This window comes from Puma concolor, chromosome D1 (genome assembly GCF_028749965.1).
Source record: "Puma concolor isolate L17-30 chromosome D1, mPumCon1.1.hap2, whole genome shotgun sequence".
NCBI lineage: Eukaryota > Metazoa > Chordata > Mammalia > Carnivora > Felidae > Puma > Puma concolor.
The window spans coordinates 7,160,541-7,175,083 of NC_141676.1; the positions used below are offsets into that span (position 1 = coordinate 7,160,541).

At 56.2% G+C, this 14,543-nt stretch overlaps 2 protein-coding genes across 5 annotated transcripts; one reads left to right on the top strand and one right to left on the bottom strand.

Annotated features, from left to right (window-relative positions):
* Positions 1-442: 442 nt before the first annotated feature.
* GPHA2 (glycoprotein hormone subunit alpha 2) lies at positions 443-2,655 on the top strand. The gene is made up of 4 exons (XM_025915370.2): positions 443-1,398; positions 1,751-1,853; positions 2,015-2,199; positions 2,314-2,655. The coding sequence occupies exons 1-4, from the start codon at positions 1,261-1,263 to the stop codon at positions 2,413-2,415; spliced, it is 528 nt and encodes a 175-aa protein (XP_025771155.1). The 5' UTR covers positions 443-1,260; the 3' UTR covers positions 2,416-2,655.
* PPP2R5B (protein phosphatase 2 regulatory subunit B'beta) lies at positions 2,649-10,892 on the bottom strand. 4 transcript variants are annotated; one of them, XM_086676968.1, is made up of 15 exons: positions 10,528-10,891; positions 9,638-10,091; positions 8,685-8,881; positions 7,969-8,070; positions 7,743-7,835; positions 7,486-7,616; positions 6,332-6,391; positions 6,123-6,231; positions 5,519-5,572; positions 5,396-5,446; positions 5,153-5,272; positions 4,153-4,280; positions 3,817-3,918; positions 3,617-3,708; positions 2,649-3,442 (listed from the first exon to the last, which is right to left on the bottom strand). In XM_086676968.1, the coding sequence occupies exons 2-15, from the start codon at positions 9,834-9,836 to the stop codon at positions 3,060-3,062; spliced, it is 1,821 nt and encodes a 606-aa protein (XP_086533094.1). In that variant the 5' UTR covers positions 9,837-10,091; positions 10,528-10,891; the 3' UTR covers positions 2,649-3,059. The 4 variants fall into 4 exon arrangements, with proteins under 4 accessions (XP_086533094.1, XP_086533093.1, XP_025771276.1 ...); XM_086676967.1 differs by having other exon boundaries at positions 5,396-5,572; positions 10,528-10,892; XM_025915491.2 differs by lacking the exon at positions 3,617-3,708 and having other exon boundaries at positions 3,160-3,442; positions 10,528-10,888.
* Between the last annotated feature and the right edge of the window lie 3,651 nt (positions 10,893-14,543).

Here is a 14,543-nt window from a genome sequence, read left to right on the forward strand (position 1 = left end):
TTGTCACCTCTAGTCTTTAAACAGAGCTGACGGTCCATCAGATGCTAAAAGGTTCCCATGATTAATGGCAGTGTCGGGGCTGGAATGCCTAGGTCCCTTGCAGGCCCCTTGTTAGGCTGCCTCACCCTGGATGGGGAGAAGAGGTGGATGCTGTGGACATGCCCAGGTCCTGAGGAGAGAAGTGGAATTGGAGGATTAAGGACAAGTTGCGTTTACGGCCTTTGCCCTATGGTCCCAAACATGGCCCGCTTTACAAAGCTGCCGAAGGCACACTGCAGAACAGCGAAGTGAGCGCCATTCTGACCCTGAGTAGCTTACGGTGAAGCCTTGGCAAAGTCACCTTCCTCTCTGGTTCTGATTTTCTCATCTGAACACCGAAAGGGAGATCCAGTGAGCTCTCGAGCACCTTCAGGCCATGGCAGTCTGTGTGGCCGGCTCTGCCTTTCTGAGCAAATCAGTGAAGTAGTGGCCCTGGGGTATAAGGGGCCAAATCACCATAGGCTTCTTCCTGATGTCCTGCAGCTACTGCTGATGGGGAGCTTTTCCAACTTGCCACATTCTTGCCCCGAGTGTAATTTAGCATCATGTGTGGACGGCAGATTTAGCCTGATGTTAACTAGCCGTGTGACTTTTAGTAGCTTTCCTTCTCGAAGACTTAGCGGCTTTACCTGTAAGACCAGAGCCAGAGCTGGACTAAACAATGGGATTTACTGGGGTTGACAGCTTCAGACTGTTCTAGGAGTCAGGACCCTGTCGTTCCAGAAACTAAGGGGATCCCCGCTCTGTGGCTGACCCCCAGGATGAGAAGTCATCCACCTGACCGTGCAAGTGAGGCTCTAAAGATGGACTTAGCACCCTCCGTTCCCCCCAACTCTGCCACCAAGCATATCTCAGGAGGCCCTGACTGGGGTCATTTCCCTTGTCCCTCTGCAGTGGCTAAAGGATAACCTGGGAGGAGCTTAGGAGCTTTAAGTTCAGGGTGGCAAGGCCCTGAACAGGGGAATGTCCTGTCCACGGTCACACGGCAAAGAAGAGAACCCTCAGCCCACAACTCGGCCCGGTCTCGAGCCCTCTCTCCCCAGCTGCCCACAAGCCACCCATTCCACCAGTCTGTGGGCTTTTTTCCATATCTCCCTTCCCCCAGCCCTGGACCTCAGACAGCAGAAAGCGGCAGAAGCCATTCTCTGAGGACCGCACCTCAGAGGAGAGCTGGATCTCCCAGGTGGGATTTGCTCTAAGGGCTCTGGCAGGGAGGCAGGCATGAAAGCTGATCCCCGAGAGGGCGTGGCTCCGGAAAGCTGGCAAATAAAAATCCGGAGAGCCAGCACCGTCTGGAGACCCACAGAGGACCTGAGGAACCCGCTCGGCCAGCCACTCAGTTCCTGGGCCTTGGAAGTGGTAAGCCTCCTGAGGCAGGAGGAGCCCGGGGAGGACCTGGGGACTGCGAGTGGGGCAGATGGAGGGAGGCAGATGTTTGTGCTCCGATGGAAGAAGAAATTCCAGGGGAGAATCACTGCAGCGAGCTGACAGCTGCTCACACTCCCACCCAGCAAGAGAGACCCCCAGGCAGACACACACATGCGCCCAAAGACGGATACAGGGAAAAGACAGCCCCGCTCACAGGCTTGCCTCACCCCAAGCAGAAAGAGCGGCCCAATCCTGGCTCATTCACCTGGAGGCACACAGTAAAGAGCCCCCCCTCCCACCCGCACGCTGATCTAGAGCCCGCTCTTTGCCCGCTGTGTTTCAGATACCCATGGCATCCCCCCACATGCTGCTCCTCTGCCTGCTGGTCCTGGCAGTCCCCGAAGGCTGGGGTCGGCAGGTGGCCGTCCCAGGCTGCCACTTGCACCGTGAGTAACCGTGGGAGCAGAAAGCTGGGTGGGAGCAAACAGCTGATGGACTGGACCGAAGGTCAGGCAGCACCCTCAGCGGACCCCCCTGAGGTTCCCGCAACAGGAGCTAGACGAGGCTTTGCAGAGGCTCCGTCTGCCACTTGCCCGTCTCCTTCTAGCCTTCAACGTGACCGTGCGAAGTGACCGCCAAGGCACCTGCCAGGGCTCCCATGTGGCACAGGCTTGTGTGGGACACTGTGAGTCTAGCGCCTTCCCTTCCCGGTACTCTGTGCTGGCGGCCAGTGGCTATCGACATAACGTCACCTCTGTCTCTCAGTGCTGTACCATCAGTGGCCTGAAGAAGGTGAGAAGGCCTAGCCCAGTAGTGGCTCGTTGGGGGTGGGGAGAGACAAGAGGAGATGGGGATCTAAGATGGCCCAAGGAAGGCGAACGGAACATGGACCCCCTTCTCCCACAGGTAAAGGTGCAGCTGCAGTGTGGGGGGGACCGGAGGGAGGAGCTGGAGATCTTCACGGCCAGGGCCTGCCAGTGTGACATGTGTCGCCTCTCGCGCTACTAGCCCCTCCCTTCCCTTCCTCCTTCCCCTTGGTCAGAGGTTTTGAGTTGGAGTATATCCCAAATATCCTGAGCCTCGTTGAGGACAACAGCTCCAGCTCTCTTAAGAGTCCGTGATTGTCACCTCCAGAGAAGAGGGGAGTTTCTCTCTCTCCCCTGCCTCTGCCTGGCCTCGTAACCAGCCTATCTAATCATTTCACTCCATTCTTTGTCCCTACCCCTAAATAAAGCAAGCAGTTCTCAAGTTTCTCTCTTTATTAAGTCTACCCCCAGGCAGGGGAAGGGGGACAGACCATGGTAACTGTGACACCCCCCCCCACCCTAGGACACGGGGAATCTCTTCTGCCTATGCCCTCACCCCTCCCCCTGCCCAATAAATAAAAAGGGGACAAGGAAGTACAGGGTGAGGGAGAGGAGGGAAAGAAAATGCCCCAGGCCCAGGACAGCGTCTGTGTTGGGGGTGAGCTGGGGAGAATAAATAGACCATGGATCCCATGGTGGGGTGAGGAAGGACCTCGTGCTGGCACGAGGCAGGGCAGGCAAGGGGCTAAGTGCCCTTGCTCTAGGCAGGAGCCGGGGTGGGAACCTGCCTGCACTCTGGAGCCCAGCTTTGCGGGGCAGGTGCAGTCCCTGATGGCAGCTTCCTGGTCAAGCCTGCCCTGGTCGAGTCCTGCCACAAAGGCCTGAGAGTTCTGTTGCCAGGACCACCATCTCTCCTCCTCTCCCCATAGCAAAAGCTGCCCATGCCGGGCCAGGCAGGGAGCCCTCCAGGCCCGCTCTGGCAAGGCCAGGGGTAGGTGTGTGTCTCTCTGGGCCCCTGGGCAGGAGAGGGGATGGAGGGACTGAGAGCTCCGAATTTAGCTCTTCCCCTTCTAGGGGATCTCTAGCTCTGACCCCCACTGGTGGCCACCTGGGGTGTAAGCCGCTGGAGGGGGGCCTCTTTGGCCCCTTGGGTCCCCTGTAACCGGCGTAGCCGTAGCTCCTCCAGGCCTTGCCATAGCTCCTGACGCTCCCGGGCCTTCTGCTGCTCCCTGGGGAGAGAGGGTGAGGCAGCTCCCATACCCGGGCCGCTCTACAGTCCAGCCTCCCTTACCACCACCCCCACTGTAAAGGGGCTGTATGGGAACCTTCCACTTAGGGGAGAGGGCATTGGGAAACTGGCCCCGGTCTGCGGTGGTGAAGCTGAAGGGGAGGAAGCTCCATACCTGGAAGGACGTGGGAGCACGACTGGAGGAGGCAGTGGGGGGCTGGGCGTGGATGGCCCGGCACTTGGCAGGAACACAGGGACACTAAACATCTGATCAGATAGGGTGTGGGGCCGTCCTCTTAGGCTCCCTCCAACCACGAGGAACTAGCTCCTTCCTGCTTGTTTCCCCTCTCCCCCCATGCCCAGCCCGACACTCACTGCTGCTTCTCTAGCTTGTAGGAGGCTGTGAGCTCATCAAACAGCTTTCCATTCATCTCCATGAATGTCTTGAGCACATTGTAGATCAGAGATACGATGGTTCTTAGCAGGGTCCAGCGAAGGGGGAGGGGAAGAGAAGAACTTCAGTTAGGCGCCACCTCCCTCTCTAGGACTCTGCCTGTCCCAGACAGCATGCAGCCGTGAACACCACAGGCACTGCTCTCTCCCTGCCCCCTTTACCATCCCTGACCCTCTCCAGCTAGGAGTCATCCCACATCTGGACTGGCCGACCCTGGAACCAGCTTCTGTGGGGTGGGTCAAGGCCTGGGCACTCACTGATTCCAGTGTTCCTTAGAGACTTGGTAGAGGGTCCCAAACACAGCAGGCAGCACAGTGTGGCAGTTGTCCTCAATGAGGCTCAGGATATACTCGTTGTTCCAGAAATACAGAGCCCGCTCTGCAACCTGGGGGCAGGGCAGCAAGGTGGCAGAGTGGGCGCCTGGTAATGGCTTCCCTGCGTGTGCAAGGGCCCGGTGTCCACCCCCACCTCAAAACCCAGGGAGCTCTGCCTCAGCTCATCTGACCCACTGGAGGAGGCAACGCAGTGAGGAGAAAAGAACACTGGGTTTGGAGTCCAACGCTCAGGGTTGAATCCTAGCTCCACTACACATGGGACGTATGACCTAGGGTGAGGCGTTTAACCTCTCAGCCTCAGTTTTCTCATCTGTAAAATGGGGCTCATAATAGCTCTCTCCCCCCCACCCGGGGCTGCTGTAACCATCAAATGAGGTGTTTAATAAATTTAAGTACCAGAGTCACTGTGAGAAGAACTGACTTCCACCAGATTGAGGCTCATAAGATTGAGGGAGACAGTCTGCACACACGTGCAGGAAAAGAGCAGTTATGGCCAGCCTGAGAAGTGGAACCGCCTGGCTGTGCCCTGGAGTGGGACTGATGAAATCAAAAGCCACTAAGAAGAGGGAGCAGGGATAACAACCCATTCTGGAGCACACTGCAGCTTACGAAATAGGTTTGCACTACGTAGTTCTCAGACCTCATCACCATCTGGGGAGGAGATCCCTGTGGTCCCCTTCACAGATGAGGAAGCTTCGTCAGATTCAAGTGGCGGAGTGATTGCCTGTGACCCCTTAGCCCCTCGGGAGTACAGCTGAAGCCTGACCCTAGGTCTCCTGACCTGAAGTCCAGCATCTCCCCGTCACCAGACCCTGGAGGGTCCAGAGGAGACACTGAGGGCGCAGGGAGCGGTGTTTGTTTGACTGGCCAGCCCTCCTAGTCCCTACCCTGGCTCCTGCTCTTACCTGTTCAGACCCCATACCTGGAAATGGGGGCTAGACACACAGCGGGCCACCTGCTTGAAGAGGGGTTCCTGGATCTTCACAAACTGGGAAGGCTCGATGACATCAAGAATCTCTTCCATCTCCCCCAGAAACATCACCTGGAGGTAGGGACACAGGACACGGCAGTTCCCATCTCCCCCCTCCCACACGCATTTGACCGCCCTCCAGAAACAGCCCTCCTGATCCCTCCCCCTGGTGGGCATCAAAGCCCTTCTTCGTACCTCCTTCTGGGTACAGGTTTTTGGCCAGTATTTGAGCAGCCCCCGGATCACCTGTGGGAGTTGAGGCAGAGAGGAGTCAGACCTGCAGGGGTGGGGCCTGCCTTGCCCCCCAGAGGTACTCACGTGCTCTGTCAAGGTGGCATCTTTCTCCAGGAACTGCACCACACAGTATGCCAGCTGAGGGGGGAGGCGGGTGGGTGGAGAGAAGGAGGACTGGGGTCAGGAGGGGACCAGGACGGGAGGCCAGATGTCTGCTCACTTACTGTGTCTACTCTCTCATTACTAAACGTTTATTGACCGACTACCTATGATGTGCCAGACACCGTGCTCTGTGTGCAGGGACATAACCGTGTTCACCCAGGAGGAACATTCAGCACACCAGTCCTTATACATTTTACAAAAGCTTCCATAATTGAAATCTGTATCACAATCTGTGGGACCGTGGCAAGAGAAGAGTTTAATCCTGCCTAGGGCAGGTCAGGAGGGAAAGGGCTGGGAAGTCTTCACAGAGCTGATGTCTGAGATCAGCCTTAAAGCGTCATGGAAATTCTCTAAGGTAGACGGAACAGAATTAGTAAAGGAAAAGAAGGTAAGGGAGGGAGGATCCCATGAGTTCAGGACTTAGTGTGTGGCTGGAGCAAAATGTTGGGCTGACCCGGATGACCGGATGGCTGCCCTGACTGTGTCAGGATCTCTCTGCTGTGGCAGGGCCAGGCCTGGGCCTCACCTGGGCATGAAAGACAGACAGTGACTTGACAGAGTGCAGGGGAATCAGGACCCGGACCAGGAACTGCTTGTGCTCGGTCTTCAGGGGCAGCGCAAAGCCATTGATGATGCTGAGGTGGGGGCAGAAGAGAGGAGGAGGGCTCAGAAGACCGGGCCTCAGTCTGTCCTCCCAGAATCCTGATGCTCCGGCTGAGGCCCAGAGAGAATCACCTTCCTAAGATCTCCAGCAGCTCAGCCACACCATTGAAGTGCTCGAGTTCATAGATGAACCTGCAAGAGAAAGAGAAGGATGCGGAAGGGCTCAGAGAGATCGGAGCAGGCCCAGCCCCTTCTCAGCTATCCTGCCTGCCACCCCATCCTGCACACTAATCCAACTGTCTCCCAACCCAGAGGCTGAGCTCCCTTCCCAACACCCCAAACCATGCCCCACTGAGATCCACACCCACAGGTGAATCACCCTCCTCAGCCCAACCGCTGGTGCTCAAACCTCTCTTCTAGGAAGCATTCCAACTCTTCTTGTTCTCCCCCAGACCCTAATTCTCATTTTCTGGCCCCCCATCCAGTCAGCAGGCACCCAGGCTGCATCCTTCACTCTTCATGCCTTTCAACCCAATGAATAACAGACACTAAGACATCTAGTCTGTGCTATGGACTTCTCAAAATGATCCTGAGAGATAGGGTTTATTAGATCCATTAAACAGATAAAGAAATCGAGGCTCGGCAGTTTGATGACACCCGCCCCAAAGTTAATAAGCAGGATTATTATTGAACTACAACTCCTGGAGGACGGGGATCAGGTCTCACCTATTCTGTAGCTAATAACAATAAGAACAAATGTTTCAGCCTTGGTCAAGGAGCCATATGCTGTGTGCTTTGGAAGCACTGCCTTGTTTCATCGTGATGACTGTCCCTGGGTTAGTGTAGCTAGCATTCCCATTTTAGAGATGGGAGAACCTAAATGATTCGCCCACAGTCACCCAAACATTTGAACCAAACTCAAAACAGGCCACCTAGCTCCAAAGCCAATCTCAACTCCTTCCTACCCTTGTCCAGACCCATGGGGCCCCCTGATGCCCAGTGGGCATCATTGCTCAATACACATTTGCAGAAAGAATCTCTTCATTTGGGTCTTTATGGTCCAGCACAATAAAGATCAAAAGATTTGGATCCTAGGCTCCTAGGCTCCTGGGACTGACCGAGTCCCTGCAAACTACTTCATCTCCCTCAGCCTCTATTTTTTTCATCTGTAAAATGGAAATAAATACCCTTTCCCTGCTGACCTCACGGGAGCCTTTGCCTCTGTCTTCTCCCCTGCAGCTCCCCTCCCTCCCCAGGTCTCAGCTGGGCAGGCAGCAGGCACCCACCGGAGGAAGATGTGGCTGCACTGTTTGCGGATGTAGGCCCGGAGCCCCAGGAACTTGCCATAGACCCGGTGCAGGATGGTCTTGAGGTACTCACGCTCCCGGGGGTCCTCACTATCAAATAGCTCCAGGAGCTGGGGGACCCAGGGTCAGGGGTCAGGGGAGAGGCCAAGCCCAGGTTGCTCCCATCCTATCCCCACACCCCTCAGAGAGCCTGCCCCTGTCCCATGGCACCACCCGGCCTGGGCTCCCCACTTCACCATCAGGACAAACTTTTGATCCACATATCTCTTGGCCACAGAGGGCTGGAAGTCTGGGCTCTCCAAGAAACGCAGGAAAAACTCATATACCAGCTGAGAGAGGGGAAAGACAAAAAGGTGACTTCAGGAACAGCCTCCCTCCTCCCCCTACCCGCCCTCTGCCAGTCTAGGAGGCCATCCCCCCCTCTACTGAAACTCAGCTCCCTGCCTTCCCCAGCCCCCGTACCTGCAGATGTGGCCAGGAAGGCTCAAGGTTGGGCTCATCCTCTTCAGGATCAAATTCAGGGTTCTCACTGGGTGGCAGGGTCCGGAAGATATTCACTGAGATCTGAAGGGCAGGGGCAGGGTTCTTTTAGGAAGAGCCCTCGAAGGCAGAAAAGCCAGGAGGTCCCTTATCCAAAGGTCTAACGAGCCTCAGCACCTGCCCCGGCAAGCAATTCACTCCTCAGCGATCATGACCTGAACATATGGAAGCCCTGGGTTGGGGGCTGGGGACCCAGGGATAAACAAGTCACATCCCTGCCCTCTATCGGGTACTGGAGTCCAGCGGGGATGACAAGATGTTAAGCAATAAGGTCTACGGACATCCTAGTCAGCAGAAAAGGAGGTGTCTAGCCTGGACACGGAGACGCTTCTCTTCACTGAGAAGAGGCTGCACCTGAGCTAGGCCATGGCAACAAGGGACATGATGAGAGTGCACGCCAGGCGTCAGGAGAGCATAAGCGAAAGTGCAGGGTGGGACAGGCCCAGGAGGCACCGAGGGACCTACACTGGCCAGATGCAGCAGGGCTGCGGGGAGGAGGGGAGGAAGATGTAGGCCCTGAAGCTAAGCCAAAGAGCATGGGGTTATCCTTTGCAGAAAAAGGGGAGCACAGACAGGTCAGTAGGGTTCCGTGTCCCCCAAGCCCTCCCCCAGAGGCCGGGAGCCAGGCAGGTGCTTACCATGCGGATGATGTCAGGGTAGACAGGCTCAATGAGGACCCCCCGGGTGCTCCCCACACACTCCACCAGCTCATTGAGCGCTGCCCGCTTCACCTCCTTCCCCTTCAGGTCAGCCACACAGTCCAAGAAGTCAAACATCACCCCACATTGGGCCAGCTTCCGGCTCAACAGCTCGTGCAGCTCAGAGGCTGGCACATCTGGGGAGAAGGGAGGGGGCTGAGCCTGCGCACCGGTTACCACAGCTCTGGGCATGGACGAACCTTCCTAATCCATAGAGCAGCCTCCCCCTGCCCCCAGCCCCAATGCTCATGTCATCCTCCACTCTTTGCAGACAGCAAATGCCTCCTGTCCCACCCTCCATTCCTGCAGGATAAAGGAGCTGCTTCTCTTCCTAACCCAGGCTCAGAGAGCAGGATGGCCTGACTCAAAGCAAGGTAAGAGACCCTGGATGCCCGGGCTTGCCACGGGTGCCCAAAACAACCATGCCACCCTTTCATAGGTGGCACTCTGTTCTAAGAGCCAGAGATGAGAAGGAGGGTGGGTGCTGAGGATCTCCAGGGTACCCTCTGGCTCAGCCAGTCGAGCCCCGTGGCCCAGAGATGAGGACCCTATGTGGTGATCACAGGGAGCTGTGCTGAGCACCTGCTCCAGGACCCTGGCGGTAGCCTCCTGGAACCCAGACTGTGGGCCCCACCCTCGGCCGTGGTCTGCCCCCCCAGGGTGGTGCCACTTCCAGATGCCCCACCTCCAAGGATGACAGGCCAGTCAGGCTATGCGTCAGCAGAGGGCTGGAGCGCTGGGGGTGGGGGTCATCTCCAGTGCTGGAGTCCCCAGCCCAGAAGGAGCCATCTAAACCCTCTGATCACAGTGGCCAGCTGCTTCTCACTACCCGCTGCAGCATCGCTTGCCCGCTCTAGGACTCGGGTACCCTGGCAGCCAGCCGCAGGGCTCACCTTTGAGCAGGGGCAGTGGAGTGAGCTCTTGCTGGTTGCTCTGATAGCGGAACTGAGAGGAGCTGTGGGAGCGCCGGGGCCGGGCCCTGCGGAGGGAACGGCGGGAGAAGCCGTCCACCTTGTCAGGTGGGGGCACAGGCGACAGCCCAGGGGAAGAGGGGCTGGTGGGGGTGCTCGCAGGGGGCAGCTTTGTCTCCATGGTGGCCAGGCGGTGGGTCAAGCCTTCAGGGCCCCTGGGGTTCCCTCTGGGCCCGGAGGATGCCGAATGAGGTGAGGCTGACTAACTTGGGCCCATCCTGGGGCGGGGGGGGGCACACAACCACAGTCTGGGCCCCCCCCCCCAGGGCCTTCGGCAACTGCCCAGTCCTGGGGGGCAGCAGAGTAGAGAGGAGGATGGCTCAGGCCTCAGGTCCTGGGGTTCCCGAAGAGTCCAGTTAGAGTTCCCACCCTGGTTCTTTTGAAAATGAAGTCAAGGCAGAGACATCAGCAAGAGAGACAGAGAGAGCCTGTCAGTTCTTCCCAGAAAGACCGCGTGTGCGGCTGCTCCAGTCTTCTATTCCCTCCTACCTTTGCCCAGACCCTAAATACAGGTGCAGCCCATTCCCACAGGAGCATACCCCACCTTCTCCTAGACCTAAAGGCCCCAGGCTCCAAAACAATCCCTCTCCAGTCCCTACCTAGAATGGGGAAACCCCATCCTCATCCCTGGCCCCTAACAGCATGGGGCCCCCTTCTGCTCCACTAATACAGGCCACCAGCGACTTCCCCAAGAATGGGGTCCCTAATGTCACACACACCCCCTCCCTCCTAAAACCTGGCATCCTTCCCCGCCCCACCTCCTCTTCCTTGCCCCGCAAATCTCATCTGCCTCCCGGTGCGGGGACACTCACTTCTCAGAAGCCCAGACTTCCGTCCCCGACCACAGGGGACTGCGGGTGGGGAGGGGGCGGCCGATCAGGGCTCCTTCGCAGAGGTTCCGCTCCGGGCGCTGGCGCTGGGTGGCGGCGCTCCCGGGTTCTGTCTTCGGCTCCGGAGGGGCCGGAGCATGCCCCCAGGTCAGCCCCTGGTCGGGGTGCGGACGGCTGGCACGCTCTGGGCTGACCCGAGCAGCGCGCGGACCTCTCCTCAAGTCGTGGGACCCGACCCAGCACGACGCGACGCCGCGGGAGCCCCGGCTCTGGGCGCACCGGCACCCGCCGCCCAGCTGCTCAGGATGACATCAAGTCACCTCCCCCCGCCCGGCCCGCACCTCCCCGAGGGCTGGGTAGTTGCGGGGGGGGGGGGGGGGGGGGTGCTGCGTCAGGATGTTCCCGAGGGCCGCTGGGAGATGTAGTCCCCGCACCGCTTAAAGGGGGCTGCCGGAGCAAAGGGGCAGTGCCTGCACCGTCCTGGGGTCAAAGCTTAAGCAGAGCGGGATGACGTCCAGCTGGGGCTAGGCTCCCGGGTTCTAGAAGGGAGACTACCTAGGAAGAGAGGAACTCAGGAGTCTGCATCGAGAAGCTGGGGGTGATGTTGGGACCCTGGCAGGAAAGAGGCCCGATCCTATACCAGAAGCAAAGATTTGGCCTGCTCCCTCTGTGCTCCAGGCATTTCACCCCCATGGGAATCCCACCCTCACCCCAGAATGGCAGCACACTTGAGAACCCACTAGGAAACTGGCACTGAACTGGTTAATAATCTGCAGTGAGCAAGAGCCTGCTGGGAGAGGTGTGGTGCATTCAAGACTGCTGGGAAATGCAGTCCATCCTTAGGCCTGCAGTCCCCCTCCCGTCCTTTGCTGTCTACGGTGACATCATGGTCTGGGGTTTAAAGGGCCAGCCTTGGAATGGCAAAGCATCAGAACAGAAGGTGCTGCCTGGCGCTGCCACCCCACCCCAGGCAAGCTGGCCTCCCTGGACAGACCTCCCTTAGCCCCTCTGGGCCCTAAGATGTGCTAGTGGGGTCTCTTGTTCAAAACCTTACTGTAGGTATCCAAGGTACAGGTGGGATTTCAAAAGTTTGGCATTCTGGCCAAAAGTTCCTGGCCTGCAGTCCTGGGTCTCCTTCTTAGGACCCTAGACCCCAACACTCTTTTATTTCTCTGAACTCCATCCCCTACACTGCGCTGTGAAATCTCCACCCAGAAGTTTTGCCTGGATGAACAACTAACTGGTCCATGTAAGCAGCAGCAATGGGCAATAAGAATGGACACCGAGGTCAGGGAGGGGACTGGGGCAATTTTCAGAGTCTTCTCTTTCTGCCTTATACCTTAGCAGCCATCTTCCCTGCTACAGAGGGAGCCTGGGTGCCCACCTGCTGGTGCAACAGAAAGCAAAGCCCATGGATTAGCCAGATGGGGTACAGGGCCGTATGACTTGAGAGCTGGCCAGCAATCCCTTGCTCAGAAATCTTCAGCAGGCCTTATCCACCTGACCCTTGGTGTCCTCGTCTGTCAAATGGAAACCCATAATTTCCTCCTTGCCCACCTCCCAGGCTCAGGAAGTGAAGCCTTGTCCCACATCCCTGCAGAAAAAAACTGGGGGACAACAGGCCCACGGAGCCTTCTACAGCCAAGTGAGGACCCCCACGCCCAGAGAAGAGAAGTGCTTTGCCCAAGGTCACAGAGTCTGTCATCAAAAGCTGGAACCACAGGCCTCCCAGCCTGAGTCAAGAGGGCACCACCTCCAGCCTCCCATCCTTGGCTCCCTGGGCTAGGACCCTGAGCTCTGAGGGTCTCCAGGCCAGGATGACTGTGGAGGGTTTATACTTTATATAAAGGGTACTATGCTCCATTTGAGGATATTGGGGATTGAATGGTGGAAGAGGTAAGACTTCTTACAAGACGTGACATTTGAATTGGGTCTCAAAATAGATACAGTGTCACCTGGAGGTTATGGGGTAAACATTATTTTTATTTATTTATTTATTTATTTATTTATTTATTTATTTATTTTTAATTTTTTTAAAATGTTTATTCATTTTTGAGAGAGAGAGAGAGAGAGAGCGTGAGTGGGGGAGGAGCAGACACACACACACACACACACACACACACACACACACACAGAATCTGAAGCAGGCTCCAGGCTCTGAGCTGTCAGCACAGAGCCCAATGTGGGGCTCAAACTCACGAACCGTGAGATCATGACCTGAGCCAAAGTCTGTTGCTTAACCAACTGAGCCACCCAGGAGCCCCAACATTATCATTTTTTAAATCATCATTATTGAGATACCACTCACATACTATACAATTCACCCATTTTGGTATTGTTTAATGCGTATAGAGTTTCAGTTTTGCAAGACGATAAAGTTCACAATGTGAATATCTTTAACACTACTGTATGCTCAGAAATGGCTAAGGTAGTAAAATTTGTTCTGTGCATTTTACCACGGATCAGACAAAATGCCAAATCCAAGCCCTCCACCGTGGACCCAGTCAAAGGCACAGCCCCCAGGCTATCTTCCATGATCCCATCTACACCTATCAAGACCCCATTGAGGGATTTCCCTGAGGATTTCTTCTGGGTGGACCATCCCTGGGAAAGGGAGAGCCTCAACCCCAGGGCCCCTGAGGCCTACAGCACCCAGTTTGCCTGATGAGTTTCTACCTAATCTAGTATGGAGAAGTCCCCAAGGGGTCCCACAAATCCTGACCCTCTCCCTTTTCTCTCTGTGGAGAGGAACCGTGCCCTGGATCTTCATCCCAGGAATACCCCTGTGAGGCCCCGTCCTGAGAGAACACCATCCTCTTTACTCTGTTCTCTGTCTTTACTCTGTATTATTTATTCTCTCATTCAGCTCCTACTCCAAGGCCTGGGTCAGGTTGCGGAATGACTACATCTTTGGAGTTGGTCTTCTGTGGATCTCATGGCACGTTGCAGGAGGCAGCATGAAAGACCTTTGTGCCCTTCTAAGTCCTAGTTATTCCTCTGCTGTGGCACAGACACTGTGCTGTGTCACAGACTTGAGTGCAGCCTCCCTGGAGGGAAGCTGGCCTAAGAAACAGCCACCCAGACTGAGGGCCTAGATGCTGGGAATGGTTCTGTGTCCCCAACCTTTGCACGTGATGTACCCTGTTCCCACAGCAGGGGAATAGTTGCCTCTCCAAGTCTGGACTTCAGGACTTTTCCTAGACTCCAGTATACACCCTTCCACTCCCACTGCCTTTGGGAGAAGTGATGCTTGTTCATTCACTTGCTCCACAGGCACTTACACACAAGGCCTCAGTTTTCCTCTCCTGTAAAATGGGGATATTAATAGTACCTACCACCAAGGACATAGTGAAGAACAGACGAAGTAATGCGTATAAAGTGACAAGCCCAGGGCCCAGGACATCACACAGGCTCAATTCATGGTGTCTATCGTTTTAATTATTTAATTTTTTTATTTTTTTTTCAACGTTTTTTTATTTATTTTTGGGACAGAGCGAGACAGAGCATGAACGGGGGAGGGGCAGAGAGAGAGGGAGACACAGAATCGGAAACAGGCTCCAGGCTCTGAGCCATCAGCCCAGAGCCCGACGCGGGGCTCGAACTCACGGACCGCGAGATCGTGACCTGGCTGAAGTCGGACACTTAACCGACTGCGCCACCCAGGCGCCCCATTATTTAATTTTTTTAAAAATCTTAATTTATTTTTGAGAGAGAGAGACAGAGTGCAAGCCAGGGAGGAACAGAGAGAGAGGGAGACACAGAATCCGAAGCAGGCTCTGGGCTCCAGGCTGTCGGCATAGAGCCCGAGACGGGGCTCAAACTCACAGACATCGAGATCATGCCCTGAGCCAAAGTCAGACACCCAACCGACTGAGCCACCCAGGCGCCCCTATCATTTTAATTATTAAAAAAATGTTTTTAACGTTTATTTATTACTTTGAGAGAGAGAGAGAGAGACTGCACGCTAGGGAGCCTGCATGAGTGAGCAGGGGAGGGGT

Coding starts and splice junctions, on each gene's coding strand:
- PPP2R5B (XM_086676967.1), bottom strand. CDS start 9,836: ATGGAGACAAAGCTGCCCCCTGCGAGCACCCCCACCAGCCCCTCTTCC. Junction 8,882..9,637: donor TCCACTGCCCCTGCTCAAAG/GTGAGCCCTGCG, acceptor CCTTCTCCCCAG/ATGTGCCAGCCTCTGAGCTG. Junction 3,919..4,152: donor TCTAAGGAACACTGGAATCA/GTGAGTGCCCAG, acceptor GACCCTGCTAAG/AACCATCGTATCTCTGATCT.
- GPHA2 (XM_025915370.2), top strand. CDS start 1,261: ATGAAAGCTGATCCCCGAGAGGGCGTGGCTCCGGAAAGCTGGCAAATA. Junction 1,854..2,014: donor CCCAGGCTGCCACTTGCACC/GTGAGTAACCGT, acceptor GTCTCCTTCTAG/CCTTCAACGTGACCGTGCGA. Junction 2,200..2,313: donor CCATCAGTGGCCTGAAGAAG/GTGAGAAGGCCT, acceptor CTTCTCCCACAG/GTAAAGGTGCAGCTGCAGTG.